Raw genomic sequence first — 21,503 nt, forward strand, 5'->3', positions numbered from 1 at the left:
GGACATGAACCGTCAAATCGCTAGTTAGCTAACTGTTCTGTGAATATAGCGTATGTGGTCGACAGCTAGCCAGACATGTCATTTATCTAACTATAGCTAGTTAACGTTAGTTATGGAATCATAACAACAATAACACCAGAGGTACAGTAGCTAACGTTAGCTGCTAACGAATGACAGCTTGCTAGCTACAACTTCGACACCCTTTTTTGTTGTTGCTGCCAGTCTTACTAATGTTAGTGGTTACCTAACAAATGTTTACTTCTTAACTTTGCTGACTTCTCAGTCGGCTTTATCAAAAGTAGTCGAGGTTCATAGTATTCATAACTAACTAATTGTTAGCTAGCTAGTGTATTGCAAACAGTACTATAAGAGTACTCTATCTAACTATGTCACATTCTGTGAAAAAGGCTATGCAAGTTAACTATATGGTAAGCTTTGTGGTATAGCATGACTCATTTGTAAGGCGTTGCCAGCTGCCTATGGTAGGGACACAGTTCATGTGACCAGTGTCTGGCCCCAGAGCCTGGCTTGATATCTAGCTTGCCAGACAGGAAAATAAAAATAGGTATATTTTCTCAAGTCTAGAAACGTGTACAAATGACTTACTTTATTTGACCCTTTCTTAGCAAGCATATTTTATTCAGTGCCACTACATGGTCTATGACTAGGCTATGTTGTTATCAAGCGCAGCCTAATTGCTTTATGGTGGATTGTGGCTAGCTAACGTTAGCTAGCTAGTTATTTTACACAAAGGACGTTTTCTTTCAAAATGCTGGGACCGACAAGGCACTGTACTGTCTCTGCGTCATCTGGGTGATTTAAGACTTTGTTAGCCTACTGAGCTTAAGCCTTGTTATAGGCTAGCTCTGGGAGCTGACAGGAGTCCTAAACTCTCTGACAAAATCTTGAAAACATTATAGTTTAGTGAACTACTAGGCTGCAGTACATCTGTAGTGTCTAACACATAAGGCTAGCTGCCATCCAATGCAATGTTATCACTAGAATCCTTTTGTGATAGGGTTCATCTTTCCTGCCATTCTCATTAATCGTATTTGGTTATTCTACAACGTGCTTTGGAGACTTCTGTAATATAATGCTTAAGAGTTGTTAGATGGAATGTTTCAAAACAAGTGTTTGAAAAACATTTTTATTAATGTACTGTAATATTGAGAAAAAAGCGTTTTAATAAAGATTATAAACTGGGTGGTTTGAGCCCTGAATGCTGACAGCTGTGGTATATAAGCCCATATACAATGGATATGACAAAACATAATTTTTTTTATTGTTCTAATTACATTGGTAACCAGTTTATAATAGCAATAAGGCATCTCAGGAGTTTGTGGTATATGGCCAATATACCACGGCTAAAGGCCGGACAAGTAGGCGTGCAAAGGATTATGGTCATTGTAGTTAATTACCAAACTGTCGAATATTGGCTTGTTGGAAACAACTCCCTACTACATCACACAGTTCGGGTTTGATCTGATTTATCTCTAGAAAAACTGTTCAATGTGCATTGAGCAACAGAAACAAATGAAATGGAATTCAAATAATTGAAACAACCGGTCAAATAGTTGTTTTAAAAACCGTAAAATAACAAATGTTGGTTAATTGCTGAGCACTACTAAGCTACAACATATGCGAATATGAACTCAATGGGAGTTTGTGTTTTTAGATAATTAAGGTTTTTTTTACACGATATTTAAAGAAATTATAAAATAGTTTGACCTGTTTGTAAGCTTTTAAACGATTGAGAATTATACAATTTATCTTTTCCAGTGACGAAGACATGGATCATCTCTGAGCACCTTTTATCTCTTGAATGTTTTGGCATTGAGGTCCAAAAAGTCATCTTCTGAGCACTTCTACGATGGGAAAATATGTATAGAAGGTTTCATTCAAATCAAAACAGCTGTTGTCAAAAGTGATTGAATTTAAATATAATTACCATGGCTCATTACAAAGATACTGATGACTGACAATGGCTGCTTTTGGCTGAAAGGGATGTATGGGATGTGGAGAACATGCTGTGAGGTGGATTAGCCAAATATGCTGAGGAACATATTTTTCCAGTTTGGCATCACTGCGCAGTTTCACTGCCCGACTGGTTCTTTTATTTTAATTGCAATGGCGGGTGTGTTGGTAGAATTGAAAGGACATGAGTAGAGAAATTAGTGTCCTTTGGATGAAGGACACTAATCTGTTCTGTTTTTGTGAGCCTTATTGGAATAAGCCCTATTGATATTTTTCTTGTGTATATAATTATGGCTGGGGATTGTTAGTTGATGGGCTTCGACAGAAAGTCTGGTAGCTTTGGTGTTTCTTGAGTTCTCCAATTGTGTCTGATTTTATTTAGGCTGGTTTGGGGTTTGGACTGAAGCAGAGATGGTTGAAGGTTTTCTGCACGAGTTCCTTGTTTCACGGCCCATGAGCATCAGAGTGGACCAGTAATTCAACATGCCACTGGAGGTCAGCATCGACATATCCTCTGAATGACTCAACCCCATTGTCTTTGGAAGAAGGTTGTAGAGCTGACGGCCATAGGGACTGACTTTTCTCTCAAACTGATTTTGCCTTTGTTTTGAAATGTTATGGTTAAGAGAACCTTCATTGCTCTAAATCTAATTGTCAAGAATCAAGACGATGTAGTACCTCTACTTCATTGCAGAGTATCCTATATGCCAGGCTATTCTAGCTTCAAAGGTCCAATGTAAATCAGACTCACAAGAGGAAAATGGCTGCCATTATTTGAATCAGACTGAATAGGATCAAATGGACTAGTCTACCTAATGTAATAAGGATTTTCTCACAGTTATTAGCCTGACATTTTGATGGTCTGGATGAAACCATCTGAATAGCAAATGAGCTTCCTCTTTTGTCAAGCATTCATCACATGACAATGGTTAGAGGACTCAAGAGCTATAGGTTAGTGTATTGATTTAGTGGATTAGTGGTGGCAGGCTTTACAAAGGAGTGGTGCAACAATCATTCTTTTTTTAAATCGGCGAGCCGTTATATTACATTGAACAAAATACGCCAAGCCTATTTGTGCAATGTTCATCATCTAGGCTACAGCTTACTTGATCCATTCCATACAACTAGGGAAATTCATGGTTTAAACAAAAGCCCTGATTTGTTTCCCTATAATTACCCACCATTATTGAACCCAAGCACCCCCAGGCCAAACAATGACTACAAACGAACTTCCACTTAATGGATTGCATTTTCCCTAATATGAATGTCCAAGCTAGCAGCAGGATACCACAGTGATTTAATATCCCGCCTCAGCAGCACATAGTAACCCTAACCAACACAGAGGCTTTCATTTCAAATAGAACATTGTGTTCTCCTGCTGCTTTATATTGTATAAAACATGGCCAACTTGAAGCACAGAAGTAAAAATTGCTGAACCTCCGGTTCGACTGCAGCACCATGGGCCTGTGTTCTGTCTCCTAGTGTAGGCCCCTGCGCCCTGGCATTGTGCTATAGTATGCTATACTTATGGAAAAGGCTCTCTTTGAGTTGTTTTCTCTCCCGCTTCCGGGACTTGATCTAGTCTTCCGGTTGAACTGCAGCTATAGTACATAATAGCATCCTTGTAGTGAGGAGAGCTGAGTGCGCGGGCTAGCATCCCAGCATACCCAATTCTGTTCTCATTGCAAATGTCAGTGAAGACTTTGTCACGCCCAAACTGAGGACTCAACTCACACTCTTTTTATGACTAATGTCAAGCTTGCGTTGGGTATGCATGCCAGGACAGGCATGTATTCCTCCCATTTATTTCCATTTGGCAAGGATTTTAGTCAAATTCTACCATATCTGAAACCCGAAAGATTGACAGAAAGTTATAGGCCGATTTGTTACTTCAACATACATTAATAAGGATGTCATGGATTAGGCCTACTTAGTGGAGGTTCAACTACCACACTGTCTATTTCTGTGGAAGAACATTTGCAGGGGGAAAAGTTGACTCACTTTTGAGATGGGAAATATTCTTAACATTCAGTGTATTAAATGAACGGCACTAATCCCTGTGAATCAAGCTACATTGGACAGAGTCAACCATCCCCTTTAGCTATATTCCACATTTCTGAAATTAAAGTAAATACAATTTTATTCGTCACGTGCTTCGTAAACAACAGGTATAGACTAACAGTGAAATGCTTACTTACTGGTCCTTCCCAACAATACAGAGAGAAATAATAGAAAAGTTTAAAAAAATAGCGTTAACTTTGCTAAATACACAGGGTACTGAGTAGATGTGCAGGGGTAATTCAGGTAGATATGTACATATAACTAGGAATAAAGTGACTGATATTAAACCGTAGCAGCAGCGTATGTGATAAGTCAAAGTTAGTGCAAAAAGGGTCAATGCCGATTGTCCAGGTAGCTATTTGGCTACCTATTTAACTTTCTATCAGGAATGGCTTGGGGGTAGAAGCCTGGGGGGGGTCCTGTTGGCTCTAGACATGGTGCATCGGCACCGCCGCCGTTCGGTAGCACAGTCCACGACTTGGGTGGCTTGAGTCCTCAAATTCTTGGGACCTTCCTTTGACACTGCCTGTTATAGAAGTCCTGGATGGCAGGGGGCTCGGCCCCAGTGATGCACTGGGCTGCACGCACTACCATCTGTGGAGTCTTGCAGAGGAATGAATGCTGCTGACTGTCTCTTTTTGTGTCATTGGACACTGTAGTTTGTCATTCTCCTACATCTCTGTCTAGGGGAGAGAATACTGTAACCCCCCCTGGCCATCCATGAAGTTCCCTTACTCACCAACCCCCTTCCACACTCACACAGAAAGTTCTGCCCATGGCAAAATAATTTCCCCCTCTGAAGTACAGTGGATTATGGATTTTATTTTCATGGCCTTGCGTCTGTCGTGAATGGTCTCAGTGTTGCATTGTTTCAGAAGAGGAGAATTGGATGTTAAGCTGTATGGGCGTAATGGCTTGACAAAGGATGACATTGTGAGTGCCCGCTGTGATGTGCAGTGACCATCATCATATCTGAGCAAAATTATCCCTATTGCTTTCCTTATGGCTAACTGTTTAGGAAATATCAACAGGTGGCCTTTGGCATAGTTTTAATGGACTTTTACCACTTTTTCTCCCCAATTTCGTGGTATCCAATTAGTAGTTACAGTCTTGTCCCACCGCTGCAACTCCCGTACGGACTCGGGAGAGGCGAAGATCGAGAGCCATGCTTCGTCTGAAACACGACCCTGCCAAGCCACACTGCTTCTTGACACACTGCTCGCTTAACCCGGAAGCCAGGCGTACCAATGTGTTGGAGGAAACGCCGTACAACTGGTGACCGAAGTCAGTATGCAGGCGCCCGGCCCACCACAAGGAGTCCCTAGAGCATAATGGAACAACGACATCCCAGCCAGACAAACCCTCCCCTAACCTGGTCGACGCTGGGCCAATTGTGCACCGCCTCATGGGTCTCCCGGTCATGGCCAGCTGCGTCATAACTCGGGATCGAACCCGGGTCTGTAGTGACGCCTCAAGTACTGCGATGCAGTGCCTTACACAGCTGCACCTTGGCTCAAACCTTTGAAAAGTGTTTTCAAAAATGTTCTATTCTTCTGATTTCTGACATGCTTTGTTTTGATATATGACACATGGTGAAGCCATTTTAAAAGCCATGTAATTCTCTTCTCAAAAGCTAATGGTGAGCATAATGAATATTGTGCCTCTATCTAAGCTGAACCTACTAGAATCACATCTAAACTGCTTCAGCCAACCAAAAGTAGTGACTGTATTCTGTTTTTCTTCTGTCTTGTAAATTGGTCACCTTAACGCGTCTTTCCGGTGTTTTATGTTCAGTTGCAATTTGAATTGAGCCAGTGTTATTGTAGGGGAGAGAACCATGTAACAGGCCCACTATTGGTTTCAAGCCCCAGGCTTTTTCTTGTTAATTTTTAATGCAGCAGCATTCAACCTGCCATACACTATGATGGCATCCCAGGTGTTGAAAACACAAAAGAAAATTAGAATTTTGTTCACTATATGTGGCCTTACAACAATATCTGTGCCTTGAATGCAGAATTTAGCCTAGCTAGATATCTTAAGGCCATGTTGTTACAATTATAACTGACTCACTGACACATGCCTATCACACATGGATCTGGACAAGAAATGTTACCAAATTCCATCAGTAAACATTGAAATTTACAATTAAACATTAACATTTGCCCACTCATAGGCTTCATACATAGAGCAGCCCTGTATCAAAGACACAGACCCCTTCATTAAAATGAACGATCAGTGTTTTTGCCATACTTAGAGAACTCCCAGCTGGGTATATTTGCTTTTTTATTTTCTGCTGGGAAGTATTAATTGCTAGTCCACCCTGTTTTACAATGTAATGACTGTGAAATTAGAGTTAGATGAGTGATTTAAAACTCAACCTTTGTCATAACATGCACTGTGATACCCTATCCCAACTTGGAAATGTGACATTTGCTGATTTAGTATAACTTTCTTTTTTTATTACTAAAATGCCCTGTTGATGTGCTGCTGACTTGGAAGCTGATGTTGGGTTGCCTACTTTCTCAGCTCACAGACAGGCCTATGGAACCTGTTGCATTCAAGGCAAAGAGGGCTGGCCAGGCAGTTGTCAAAACTTATAGGTCAGAATGACAACTGCATCACTGGTCTCTCTGAAGATCTCAATAAAATACAGTACTTTGTATTGTCCTCTTGATAACAATTAGGCCAAATTTGCTGAAATGTTGTGCTTACTCATGGTTTGGTATAGCCTATTCTATGAAGACCGCTTGCTGTCGAAATGTTGGTGAATAAATTATTGCATCGGCGCTACTAGGGATGGACATGAGTACTGAACGGACGTCAAAGCTCTGTCCAGAGATAAATAATAATGGGGGCCTCCCGGGTGGCGCAGTGGCTCTGTCGTAACCGGCCGCGATCGGGAGGTCCGTGGGGTGACGCACAATTGGCATAGCGTCGTCCGGGTTAGGGAGGGCTTGGCCGGTAGGGATATCCTTGTCTCATCGCGCACCAGCGATTCCATTGGCGGGCCGGGCGCAGTGCACGCTAACCAAGGTTGCCAGGTGCACGGTGTTTCCTCCGACACATTGGTGCGGCTGGCTTCCGGGTTGGATGCGTGCTGTGTTAAGAAGCAGTGCGGCTTGGTTGGGTTGTGTAGCGATGAGACAAGATACTAGCTACTAACAATTGGATACCACGATATTGGGGAGAAAAAGGGGGTAAAAATTCAACAACATAAAATAATAATAATAATCAAATACTGTAAAACTATTTGGTGGAATGTGCTTTGTGGCTGCCTGAACGGGCCATTGAAAATTGTTTTGAAGACAACGTTGATTTGCTTTGACTCTAGTGTTCCATTTGTGCATGAGCATTTGCGGGGCACAACAAAAAATTAACCAAGCCATGCATCACACAGTTCCATGTCTCATTATCTCAATTGCGTTCTGACCGCTCCATACATACACGTGCTGACTGCGCACACAAGCTCCCGTTAGGCCTACATAAATAAATGCCTATAAAAACGTATCTGACTGATGGGATACACAAGTTACATTCCTTGCCAAATAACAACAATGTTATCACACATTCAAAATGGACTGGTTGACTGAAGTAGGAAAACGTGTTCTAACAACGAGCTGCAGTTGGAATAATATTCCCATGTATTTTCCGTTTAGGCTTCATTGCGAACTGATAGTGCCATTTTAGAATTGGTTAGCCTAGGCTATAACCCCCTAAACATAGACAGGTTCCATACTGAAAATACGCACAAAAAAATAGTTTGATAAAGACAGAGCATGTTTTCACCAGCCAGAGCATGTTTTCACCAGAATCATTAAGCGTAGGGTTACTCACCAAACAGATGTAGCCATGCAGTGTTCAATGTGGAGTTGTTCATCCATTCAGAAAATTCAAAACAACTGGCAGAATAAACTAATATCTGCATAGCGAAAAGACAGATTTTGTAACCCTGAAAAAGTATTTTAACTCGCCAAATTGAGCCCCGTTTAAAATAATTTTAAAAAACTGTTCTAGACGCGCCTCACTTTGCAGTGGCAACTTTTTTTTCATTTATTTTCTTTTTTAAAATATAAAATAGGTGTCTTGATTGTGATAAGGGCTTGGGAAATAAGAGCGTCTTGTCTGCTAAATTAACAATATAAGGCTATGCCATTGCATAGCCATAGGCTTCTACGAGCAATCGCCACTGCTGAGGTGACTGCCTTTTTGAAGATTGTGTTTCACGATATAGTTGATATTACGGTTTCATTAAATTAAATGGCACATGCTTTTTTATTGAATTAATATATATATGGGTCAATTTAGCAATTAGGATGTATTATCTCTAATGGTTATGATAAATGAGGCATTGTCGCAACACTTGGCATAGGCCTATAGATAAATGCACACATTTCTTTACAGTGTGGGCCTTATGTTCTAAAAAATATTTGAGTACTCTGGAGGAAAAAAAATAATGCGAGTACTCGAACAGTCAGAAAATGTCAAATGCCCATCCCTACTAGTGTGCAGCTTTATCCTGTTATTTTAAAGCACTCTTTGAAGAATGGCAAACAATTATGCCATGTTTTTTGGCTAGACAGGCTCTAGGCTACAAGCTGATCTAGTGGCTCATCTTTTAATTTCCTAAGGGACAGCAGCATCCTTCATGCTGTTAGCATTTAAATCGCCAACGTGTGGAAGGTATGATCTTCATTTTAGAGGTGGACACCTACTTGGGTGCTGGTCTGGAAAACATTTCACCTGCCTGTCTTACTTTGTGTAGCTAAAGACTTTGAACTCACTGGATCGATGATTGTTGTTCTGTCCCGGTTGGAGACAGCTCATTATTAAGGCTCTGACTGCAGTCCTTCAGAGGCTCACACTTCAGGCTGTGGACTACACGTTCAAAGCATCAGTGTTCTGCTTTTTTGTTCTGCCTCTTCATGGCATTGCTCTTATTCTGAGTGGCTTCTTCTTGTGTTATGTCTATAGCCTAGTCAGTCTAGAGGTCGGCAACAGGCGGCCCACGGGCCACAACATTTTTGCCCCCCCAAAAGTTTTTTGTCAAAATAAAAAATATAGATCTGGGTGGATAAAATTATTATTTTCCAATCCAATCTCATTAGGGCTTACTTGTGGTCAATTTGAAGTATAAAAAATATATAGAATTACGTTTCGGCCCCCCAACCATCCACTCCACTTCACCCATGGCTGAATCTAGTTGCCTAGTCATATACAGTGGGGCAAAAAAGTATTTAGTCAGCCACCAATTGTGCAAGTTCTCCCACTTAAAAAGATGAGAGAGGCCTGTAATTTTCATCATAGGTACACTTCAACTATGACAGACAAAATTAGATTTTTTTTCTCCAGAAAATCACATTGTAGGATTTTTAATGAATTTATTTGCAAATTATGGTGGAAAATAATTATTTGGACAATAACAAAAGTTTATCTCAATACTTTTTTATTTACCCTTTGTTGGCAATGACAGAGGTCAAATGTTTTCTGTAAGTCTTCACAAGGTTTTCACACACTGTTGCTGGTATTTTGGCCCATTCCTACATGCAGATCTCTTCTAGAGCAGTGATGTTTTGGGGCTGTTGCTGGGCAACACAGACTTTCAACTCCCTCCAAAGATTTTGTATGGGGTTGAGATCTGGAGACTGGCTAGGCCACTCCAGGACCTGGAAATGGTTCTTACAAAGCCACTCCTTCGTTGCCCGGGCGGTGTGTTTGGGATCATTATCATGCTGAAAGACCCAGCCACGTTTCATCTTCAATGCCCTTGCTGATGGAAGGAGGTTTTCACTCAAAATCTCACGATACATGGCCCCATTCATTCTTTCCTCTACACGGATGAGTCGTCCTGGTCCATTTGCAGAAAAACAGCCCCAAAGCATGATGTTTCCACCCCCATGCTTTACAGTAGGTATGGTGTTCTTTAGATGCAACTCAGCATTCTTTGTCCTCCAAACACGACGAGTTGAGTTTTTACCAAAAAGTTATATTTTGGTGTCATATGGTCAGATGAAATTCTCCCAATCTTCTTCTGGATCATCCAAATGCTCTCTAGCAAACTTCAGATGGGCCTGGACATGTACTGGCTTAAGCAGGGGGACACGTCTGGCACTGCAGGATTTGAGTCCCTGGCGGCGTAGTGTGTTACTGATGGTAGGCTTTGTTACTTTGGTCCCAGCTCTCTGCAGGTCATTCACTAGGTCCTCCCGTGTGGTTCTGGGATTTTTGCTCACCGTTCTTGTGATCATTTTGACCCCACGAGGTGAGATCTTGCGTAGAGCCCCAGATCAAGGGAGATTATCAGTGGTCTTGTATATCTTCCATTTCTTAATAATTGCTCTCACAGTTGATTTCTTCAAACCAAGCTGCTTACCTATTGCAGATTCAGTCTTCCCAGCCTGGTGCAGGTCTACAATTTTGTTTCTGGTGTCCTTTGACAGCTCTTTGGTCTTGGCCATAGTGGAGTTTGGAGTGTGACTGTTTGAGGTTGTGGACAGGTGTCTTTTATACTGATAACAAGTTCAAACAGGTGCCATTAATACAGGTAACGAGTGGAGGACAGAGGAGCCTCTTAAAGAAGAAGTTACAGGTATGTGAGAGCCAGAAATCTTGCTTGTTTGTAGGTGACCAAATAATTATTTTCCACCATAATTTGCAAATAAATTCATAAAAAATCCTACAATGTGATTTTCTGGATTTTTTTCTCATTTTGTCTGTCATAGTTGAAGTGTACCTATGATGAAAATTACAGGCCTCTCTCATCTTTTTAAGTGGGAGAACTTGCACAATTGGTGGCTGACTAAATACTTTTTGCCCCACTGTATAATTTCCCACATCTTCATTCATGTACCACTTCAATAGAATGTCTGTCAATTAGGTGTGGCTCTTTAGAGTTCTTTGTTGGTTGGAAACTGCAGCACTCGAAACAGCTGTAAACCCAGAGTTGTTGGATTTGGCAATGGCCTCTCAAACATTGAGTGTGTGTCAAAGTTGCACACAGGGAAGACTTTAAGGCTCAGGGGACAGTCCTTCACCAGATGTCTGGGTGTGCGCATGTTTTCAATCTCTGAAAACGGAGAGAAGAGCGCTAATGGTCCTGAGCCTGGATGCATAAAATCAAAGGACGCAAGGATCTGTCAACATGGAGGAGAGGGTGGATGGACAGCGTGTGTTGAAAACATGAGCCAAGATTCCCTCTTGGCTGCTATGTGCTGAGTGAAACAATGCTAACGATATAATAACAATAATGCTAATATGTACACAGCCTCATTCACGGACTTGCGCTGATGGGATGTTAAATAATTTCACTCAAAGTGAGCATCATAACTCAGAAGAACGTGAAAACAATCTTGCAACCTTTCGGTTACTAGTCCAACGCTCTAACCACTAGGCTACCTGCCGCCCCAACATGCTGGAAAAATTGACACTTTGGGTGATTTAGGGTAGCCTACTTTAATTTGAAAGACCTCACCCTGAACCCCAAAAATGTTTGACCATTTAACAGAACTATGTGCCCAGTCCACATTTGATTTTACCATAAGAATTGCTGTTCGGGGATAATAAAGAGAGAGTAGTCTATCTTTTTGTTTGAACACAGTGTACAAAACATTCACCTGACACACTGACCAGGTGAATCCAGGTAAAGCTGACCAGGTGAATCCAGGTAAAGCTGACTAAGTGAATCCAGGTAAAGCTGACCAGGTGAATCCAGGTAAAGCTGACCAGGTGAATCCAGGTAAAGCTGACCAGGTGAATCCAGGTAAAGCTGACCAGGTGAATCCAGGTAAAGCTGACCAGGTGAATCCAGGTAAAGCTGACCAGGTGAATTCAGGTAAACCTAAGATCCCATATCGATGTCACCTGTTAAATCCACTTTAATCAGTGTTAAGCCGTGAGACAATTGAGACATGGATTGTGTATGTGTTCCATTTCAGAGGGTGAATGGGCAAGACAAAATATTTAAGTGCCTTTTAAACGGGGTATGGTAGTAGGTGGTAGGCGCACAGGTTTGTGTGTGTGTGTGTGTCAAGAACTGCAACGCTGCTGAGTTTTTCACGCTCAACAGTTTCCTGTGTGTATCAAGAATTGTCCAACACTCAAAGGACATGCATCCAACTTGACACAACTGTGGGAAGCATTGGAGTAAATAGAGACCAGCATCCCTGTGGAACGCTTTCGACACCTTGTAATCGATACCCCAACGAATTTGAGGCAGTTCTGAGGGTACGCAGTGTATTTCTGGGAAACATGAAGTGTCATCATCACCCCTGACACATTGCTCTGGGATAAAATGGTGATACCCTTTTCCTTCTCTTTCAGGTCGGCTTTATGCCATGCAGACGGGAATGAAACTGGACAGCAAAACCCCAGAATGTCGGAAGTTTCTTGTGCAACTGATGGATCAGTTAGAAACGGTGAGATACTTAGTCAGCTACACTAAAGGTTGGATACAGCCTTTGGAACGTTTATCAATGACACATTTATCTACTATTTCCTAATTGTCTTCACATCATGATTTGTTGATTTTTGGGTAAGATATCATAATGTAGTTATCATAATGCACTACTTCATATTCCTTGTTAATTCTATTTCCTCTATTCTGTAGCAATATCCACTAAATGAAGCTTATCACGTCGTGAATGTCTGAGGGCAGTTTAGTAATGAATATCTTCAAAGCCATTGGCCACTAAGTGCACTTTAGGAGTCTTGACATTTTACTATTTTCAAAGCTAGTCAGGAACAGGCCTTGCAGTGGATTCAGTTTCCCTTCAGAAGTGGATTTTGGCACTGCCTCTCAAAAAGGACATTAACAACAAAGCGTCAGCCTCCCTTGATTGAGTTCTGCGAACATGATTGAAATATCTGCACCTCGTCATTTTCAATTATAAGAGTGAAATGCTCTTTGATTCCAAACATCTGTAATGTAATTGCCGTATGATCTAAATATAGGAAGATTTTTTTGATTTACATTGTCAAATTTCTCAAAAGGTGAATGCCAAATGTAATTTCTGCTTGTTTTGAGGGTCTAGCAGTTATTCTTTAGCTTGTCCATCAGATATTCATGTCTCTAATCGATAGTAATGTAGCCCCTAGATTCGATTAGGTCTACTTTTAAAGTTATCCAAGGAGAAATTGGAGTCTTTGAGATAGTTGGATCACACATTCAGTCAAAGCTTCGGTAAGACTGCAATCTGAACCACCATTAGTTACGATATGCATGCCTTTTGAATAATGGATTCCATCAGAAATGTACTTCCGAAATTTCTTGAGTGGAATTGCGAGACTTGCAATAAAAAAAACATCTGATTTGAGTTTTAAGCTCTGTGTTTAATGTAAGACCTGATCGGCAGGAAAGTATTCAGACCCCTTGACTTTTTCCAGATCTTATTCTAAAGTGGATTAAATCATTTTTTCCCCATCATAAATCTACACACAATACCCCATAATGACAAAGCAAAAACTATATATATATTTTTTTCAAATGTGTTAAACTGAAATATCACATTTACACAAGTATTCAGACCCTCGACTCAATACTTTGTTGAAACACCTTTGGCAGAGATTACAGCCTCAAGTCTTCTTGGGTATGACGCTACAAGTTTGGCACTCCTGTATTTGGGGAGTTTCTCTCATTCTTCTCTCATTCTTCTCAGCTCTCAAGCTGTGTCAGGTTGGATGGGGAGCGTTGCTGCACAGCTATTTTCAGGTCTCTCCAGAGATGTTAGATCGGGTTCAAGTCCGGGCTCTGGGAGGGCCTCTCAAGAACATTGAGACTTGTCCAGAAGCCACTCCTGCATTTTCTTGGCTGTGTGCTTAGGGTCATTGTCCTGTTGGAAGGTGAACCTTCACCCAGTCTGAGTTCCTGAGCGCTCTGGAGCAGGTTTTCATTAAGGATCTTTCTACTTTTGTTCCATTCATCTTGTCATCATCCTGGCTAGTCTCCCAGTCCCTGCAGCTGAAAAACATCCCCACAGCATGATGCTGACACCACAATGCTTCACTGTAGGGATGGTGCCAGGTTTCCTCCAGACCTGACGCTTGGCATTCATCAGATCAGAGAATCTTGTTTCTCATGGTATGAGAGTCCTTCAGGTGCCTTTTGGCAAACTCCAAGCGGCTGTCATGTGCCTTTTACTGAGAAGTGGCTTCCGTCTGGCCACTCTACCGTAAAGACATGGTTGTCCTTCTGGAAGGTTCTCCCATCTCCACAGAGGAACTCTGGAGCTCTGTCAGAGTGACCATCGGGTTCTTGGTCACCTCCCTGACCAAGGCCCTTCTCCCCGGATAGCTCAGTTTGGCCTAGCAGCCAGCTCTAGGAAGAGTTTTGGTGGTTCCAAACTTCTTTCACTTAAGAATGATGGAGGCCACTATGTTCTTTGGGACCTTCAATACTGCAGAAATCTTTGGGTACCCTTCCCCAGATCTGTGCCTCGACACAATTCTGTCTCGGAGCTCTACGGACAATTCCTTCAACCTCATGGCTTGGTTTTTGCCCTGACATGCACTGTCAACTGTGGGACCTTTATATAGACTGGTGTGTACCTTTCCAAATCACGTCCAATCAAATTGTAGAAACATCTCAAGGATGATTAATTAACGGAAACAGGATGCACATGAGCTCAATTTTGAGTCTCATAGCAAAGGATCTGAATACTTATGTAAATAAGGCATTTCAATGTTTTATTTTGAATACATTTGCAAAAAAATCTGATCCTGTTTTTACTTTGTCATTATGGGGTAATGTGTGTAGATTAATGAGACATTTGTTATTTAATACATTTTAGAATAAGGCTGTAACATCGAAAAAGTCAAGGGGTCTGAATTCTTTCAAAAGGCGCTGTATTTTCCTTGATTTTCTTAAGGTTTTAATGCAACATGGGTGTTCTCTCTCACACTGTAGCCAACTCTTGATATGTCACATTTGCACATCCTTTGGTATGAAATGTTTGTTAGTCATGTTTGTCATGGAAAGGAAGCAACTGTAATAACCAATACATTCTTATGTGAAAGAGAACGGTTATATCCTATTATGATTTTTTTTATTACATTTCTTATCTATCCTATCTGTTAATTGTTTCCTTTGAGAAAATGTAAGAGCACTGTATTCTCATCAAGAGTTCAAAAGACTGGGTTTATGGTCTTCCTCTGAAAGAGGAGCAGGAAACAACCTCTGGATGCTGTTTACTCAGGGATTTTTATAGAGCTAGTGTCTCAGCCAGCGAACAGCCCATACCTGGTGGGTGCATCCAGTTTAAAGGGCTTTAAAAAGGTGGTGAAGAAACTTCTATGAAATACATATTTGACCTACTGTCGCAGATTATGTCAATGTGGACTCGGGACAGATTGTTCAACTTCTTTTGTTTTATGTCTTGCGCCTTGTATGATATTTCTGGAAGCTAATGTGAAATCATTGTTTTATTTTTCCTCCCTAATCATGGGAACATGAATGAGACTTTCATTCCATTCCAGAAGAGGAAGCACAGTATGAAATTAAAGATGGCGCCGAAGAACATGGCTGACGTTTTACATTCTCCCAACCAATTGTGCAATTTGTTTGTTTTGTTTTGTGTAACTTATTTTTTAAATTATTGTGTACATAATGTTGCTGCTACCATCTCGTATGACCCGAAAATAACTTCTGGACATCAGAAAAGCGATTACTCATTGTGGACTGAAAGACACTTTTTCCTTTAATGAGTCCGACGAGAAGGATATCCTGCTTTCACTGGAACAGGCACAGATCCACGCCTTTTGCGTGAAAAGACGCCGGAAAAGGGGAAGCAGATCTGGGATCCTTCTGAGAATCTGTAGGCGAGCGAGTAAACTCCCATTGCCAGCCGTTCTTCTTGCTAACGTACAATCATTGGAAAATAACATTTGATGACCTACTATTAAGATTATCCTACCAACGGGACATTTGAAAACTGTAACATCTTATGTTTCACTGAGACGTGGCTGAACGAAGAAATGGACAATATGAAATGGATCTAGCAGGATTTTCCATGCACCGGCAGAACTTACCTTTGGTAAGATACGGCGTGGGGGGTGGTGTCTTTTTGTAAATAACAGCTGATGCGCAATGTCTAATATTAAAGAAGTCCCTCCATTTGGTAAATCTGACCACAATTCTATCCTCCTGATTCCTGCTTACAAGCAAAAACTAAAGCAGGAAGTACCAGTGACTCACTCAATACGGTGGTGGTCAGATGATGTGGGTGCTACACTACAGGACTGTTTTGCTAGCACAGACTGGAATATGTTCCAGGATTCATCCAATGGCATTGAGGAATACATCACCTCAGTCATCGGCTTCATCAATAAGTGCATCGACGACGTTGTCCCCACAGGGACTGTATGTACATATCCCAACCAGAAGCCATAAATTACAGGCAACATCCGCATCGAGCTCGAGCTGCCGCTTTCAAGGAGCGGGAGACTAATCCAGACGCTTATAAGAAATCCCGCTATGCCCTCAGACGAACCACCAAACAAGCAAAGCGTCAATACAGGATTAAGATTGAATTCTACTACACCGGCTCTGACGTTCGTCGATTGTGGCAGGGCTTGAAAACTATTACGGACTACAAAGGGAAACCCAGACGCGAGCTGCCTAGTGACGCGAGCCTACCAGATGAGCTAAATGCCTTTTTATGCTCGTTTCGAGGCAAGCAACACTGAAGCATGCACGAGAGCACCAGCTGTTCTTGATGACTGTGTGATAACTCTCTCGATAGCCGATGTGAACAACACCTTTAAACAGGTCAACATTCACAAAGCCTGCTCGGCCAGACGGATTACCAGGACGTTTACTCAAAGCAACTGTCAAGTATCTTCACTGATATTTTCAACCTCTCCCTGACAGTGTCTGTAATACCTACATGTTTCAAGCAGACCACTATAGTCCCTGGGCCCAGGGAAGCGAAGGTAACCTGCCTAAATGTCACTCACGTCGGTAGCCATGAAGTGCTTTGAAATGCTTGTCATGGCTCACCTCAACAGCATCCTCCTGGACACCCTAGACCCACTCTAATTTGGATACTTTCCCAACAGATCCACAGATGACGCAGTCTCAATCGCACTCCACACCGCCCTGTCTCACCTGGACAAAAGGAGCACCTATGTGATAAGGCTGCTCATTGACTACAGCTCAGCTACAACACCATAGTGCCCATGAAGCTCATCACTAAGCTAAGGACTCTGGGACTTAACACCTCCCTCTGCAACTGGATCCTGGACTTCCTGACGGGCTGCCCCCAGGTGGAAAGAGTAGGCAACAACACGTCTGCCATGCTGATCCTTAACACTGAGGTCCCTCAGGGATGTGTACTTAGTCCCCTCCTGTATTCCCTGTTCACCCATGACTGCGTGGCCAAACACGACTCCAACACCATCATTAAGTTTGCTGACGACACTACAGTGGTAGGCCTGATCATCGACAACGATGAGACGGTCTATAGGGAGGTGGTCAGAGAACTGTCAGTGTGGTGCCAGGACAACAACTTCTCCCTCAATGTGAGCAAGACAAAGGAGCTGATCATGGACTACAGGACAAGGTGGGCTGAACAGGCCCCCAGTAACATTGACGGGGCTGTAGTGGAGCGGGTCGAGAGTTTCAAGTGTCCACATCACCAACGAACTATCATGGGCCAAATATACCAAGACAGTCGTGAAGAGGGCACGACAAAACCTTTTCCCCCTCAGGAGACTGAAAAGATTTGTCATGGGTCCCCAGATCCTCAACTTTCTACAGCTGCACCATCGAGAGCATCCTGACCGGTTGCATCACTGCCTTGTATGGCAAATCTGACCATAAAGCGCTAGTCCGTACAGCCAGTACATCACTGGAGCCAAGCTTCCTGCCATCCAGGACCTATATAATAGGCGGTGTCAGAGGAAAGCCCATAAAATTGTCAGAGACTCCAGTCACCCAAGTTATAGACTGTTTTCTCTGCTACTGCACGGCAAGCGGTAGCAGAGCAAGTAGGACCAAAAGGCTCCTCAACAGCTTCTACCCCCAAGCCATTAGACAACTGAACAATTCATAAAAGTTGCCACCAGACAATTTACATTGACACCCCCCCTCCCCTCTTGTACACTGCTGCTACTCGCTGTTTGTTTGTTTGTTACCTATGCATAGTCACTTCATCCCCACCGACATTTACAGATTACCTCAACTAGCCTGTACCCCAGCACACTGACTCGGTACCGGTGCCCCCTGTATATAGCCTCGTTATTCTTATTGTGTTACTTTTTATTTTAGCCTACTTGGTAAATATTGTCTTCTTCTTGAACTGCACTGTTGGTTAAGGGCTTGTATGTAAGCATTTCCCGGTAAAGTCTACACTTGTTGTATACGGCGCATGTGGCAAATAAAGTTTGTTTTGAAGAAACAAATCTTACATCGCACCATGTGGTTCTTTTATCATTTCACCTCATGACAGTTTAATATCCACTAAAGCTACACATTTTTAGGGAAACAAACAACCCGTTATTATTATTTTGTGCAGAGGATGAATAATTAAGATGCCAATCTGTCTTTTTTGTTCTGGTATTGAAGTTGAACTAAAGCCAGCCCACAGCCTGGCCCTCAGCATATTGACCAGCACACTTGGCTCATTTTCTCCATCGTTAAATTAGCGTTCGGAGAGCAGTGGATTAGGGTGTGAAGGTGTGGTGGAAGAGATTGTCTGTATTTAGGCTACACACTGATGGGCCTCTGTTTCATGGAAACGGCAGTTTTTCTTTTCCTGATTGCCGCTTTGGCCGTCTTTAACATTGCATTGTCAGTCACTTCAATGCACTAGCTGTTTGTTTTTGTTGTCCTACAGTGCCTATACAGACCTGATGAGTGTCAGTAGGCCTAGTTCTCATCTGTTAGGGTTGCTTTACCCCAAGGGTAAGAAACACATTTCTCACTCATTCTGTTTTGCAATGAAAGCAAAACCATGAAAGAAGATGCAGCCTTTCATGGTAATATTGTCCTGACGTATTGAAAATGACTATTGTGTTTTGCTAAGCTGTTCTAGTACAGCAGGGACTTCTAGAGAACCCCAGAGTAGTTTTAGTGGTGTTTTGTGATCCAAGCTGAATCCTTTGATTCAATTAGAAACGTCTGGCTCGACTTTCTAGAACTTCGGCACACTTCCATCTAAGTTATGTTTTTAAAGTCCTTCGCTAACACAAGTAATGTACTGTGCTGCGTGTTACCTCTTTTAAAATAAAATTTAAACATAGGTTGAGATTTCATTAACATGAACAGTAAGTCCATTCAGGAGTGCAGAGGGCACCTGTTGAAATGTAATCAGTATTATTTGCTTTGCTGATTTTACAAGGAAACCTCTCTAGCAGACTGTAACACCTCAGAGAGAGGCTGGCTCTGTGACAGTGAGTGGGCTTTGCGGCTGCATTTTTGGCAGCTGGCCACAACAAACCATTAAGACACAATATGGGCACAGCAATAATTTAATTTGTCAGCTGCATGCAGTGGTTGACCATACACAGACAATTAAGTTTTGACAAAACGAACAAGTCAGTTAGAAACAATAAAATTGTGTAAATGAGTTTTCTAGTGTCTGTGTTACTGGTATTGTCGTAGATGATTAATTGCCATGTAAGAGCGGTGTGGTAAAGTAAACTGCCAGTTCTTTGCAACTGGCTTTGATGTTTCTGGTTAAATATCCTTTTGGTGAGTGGTGCTCAGCTCAAGATTTATTGTCCAGCACTGTTGAAATGAAAGCGGTAAAATCCACCCTTGGTTATTGTCCATGTAATGATCTATGGGTGCATCTCCAGAGACCGTCCACTCCACCATACTAGACTCTATTGGTGTGGAATCAGTGTCTGCGCTCTGCTGCATCCCAGGAATGAATTATTCACACCATGGAAAGCCTCGCCTCACACGTTTCATACACAGTACAGTACACAGGCTCCCTCTATGTACAGACTATGTCTGTGCTGTTCAGGAACCTAGGAGGAATGTTTTGTGTCCGATGAAAGATTGATAAGCTGAAAAGTCCAAGTGAATGTGCATTTTGAAACTACTCTGTGTTGATTGATTGCCCTTTGTAAAATGTTTGCCACTTACAGCCTGTGGTTTTTCAGGTTGAATGTGCCTACCTGCAGAACATAATTTACTTTTGCGTGATTTGATGCTGTTGTGTGTTTTTCAGATGAAGAAGGAGCTGACTGACAATGACTCAATCTCCCAGGAAGTTGTCGGCAATGCCCACATCGAAAACTATGCCTTAAAAATGTTCCTCTACGCTGACAACGAGGATCGATCTGGACGATTCCACAAGTAAGGCTACTTCTTCACTCACTGTCTTACTACCTGCTTAGCATGGGAAGAAGTCTTACTGTACTGTAGCTGCAGACAGCTCCCTGCTTCTTGAATCTCAGCATGGCAGTGGACTGTTTCCAATTTTCTGATTCCAATACGTAAGCCCTCATGATTACCATTTCCTTTCACTGAACCTTGACATAAAATAATCCCACTGTTGCTTTTGCACATGAAGGGTCCCTTCCAGAGTCTAAAATTAGCAACAAAGCCCTGTCTGTGTAAATAGATTGCCACAAGGGTGAGATGATTCCTACTGGCCATGCAGGTGTAGTGTTACAGGTCTGGCTGCCATAATGAGTGTGTCGTCGGGCACTGACGTCAGCAGCAGGCTGGACAGTAGAGCAGAGTTTTCCAGGAACTCTGGGTGCCAGGTCAGGCCAGGCCAGGCCAGCCAGGGTCTCCAGTACTGTAGGCAGGGACAGGATGCTGTCTCCTGTGTGCTGATTCCAGGCCCCAGATACAGCGCCAGACACAGTCCTGAACATGGGAGAGAAATAACATTTGAGTTTTGCAGCTAGTAGTTAAAGGCTTCATCCATGTTGCATATGTCTGTGTGCCCATTCATCTTGTGCAATGTAGCAATTGGGATGAAAAATGTTTTCCGCCTATATTTTAAGATGGCAGGTTTTCACCAATCCACTAATTTGTTTCTAAGCAATGAGCAATGTTTAATTAAAGCCTCATTGAACTCGCTACCTAACTGATGAGTGGAAGTCAAATCTACAGTTCTGATGATTCATATTCTTCTCCCAACAAGTAAAACTTGGATATTTTGGGGATTCCATTGAGTATAAAGGGGTAATCATATAAGCATTGGACTTTTATCCAGCTATTATGTTGTTGGCTGGTTATGGTCTTTGTATTTTCAAAAGCTTAAATCGAGTCAGTGCCAAAGTGTTGACAAATCTAACGTGGTTTCAACTTCTAAATTGATCAGGAGGCTTTAAATCCATCCGTTCCAGTGAAAGATTTTATCCTTCAATTTAAAAAAAGAGTGCATGAAAGTAGGGTCAGATAAAATATGTCATAGCTGGAAGCGTGGAAGTCATTCACTGAGGTCTTGTGAGGCTCTCTGTCCAGAGCCGTTGACATAATGCATGAAAATAGCCTGAGGCAGGCCCAATTTCTGTCC

The 21,503-nt window shown here is 42.1% G+C and overlaps 1 protein-coding gene across 1 annotated transcript in view; it reads left to right on the forward strand.

The window, feature by feature from the left end:
* LOC139415144 (vesicle (multivesicular body) trafficking 1) overlaps positions 1 to 21,503 on the forward strand; it is a 44,619-nt gene that overhangs the window by 304 nt on the left and 22,812 nt on the right. Inside the window, exons 2-3 of the mRNA XM_071163006.1 lie at positions 12,352 to 12,446; positions 20,202 to 20,329. Coding sequence (XP_071019107.1) covers positions 12,352 to 12,446; positions 20,202 to 20,329 — 223 coding nt within the window. The remainder of the gene's footprint in view (positions 1 to 12,351; positions 12,447 to 20,201; positions 20,330 to 21,503) is intronic.

This window comes from Oncorhynchus clarkii, chromosome 8 (genome assembly GCF_045791955.1).
Source record: "Oncorhynchus clarkii lewisi isolate Uvic-CL-2024 chromosome 8, UVic_Ocla_1.0, whole genome shotgun sequence".
Lineage (NCBI taxonomy): Eukaryota > Metazoa > Chordata > Actinopteri > Salmoniformes > Salmonidae > Oncorhynchus > Oncorhynchus clarkii.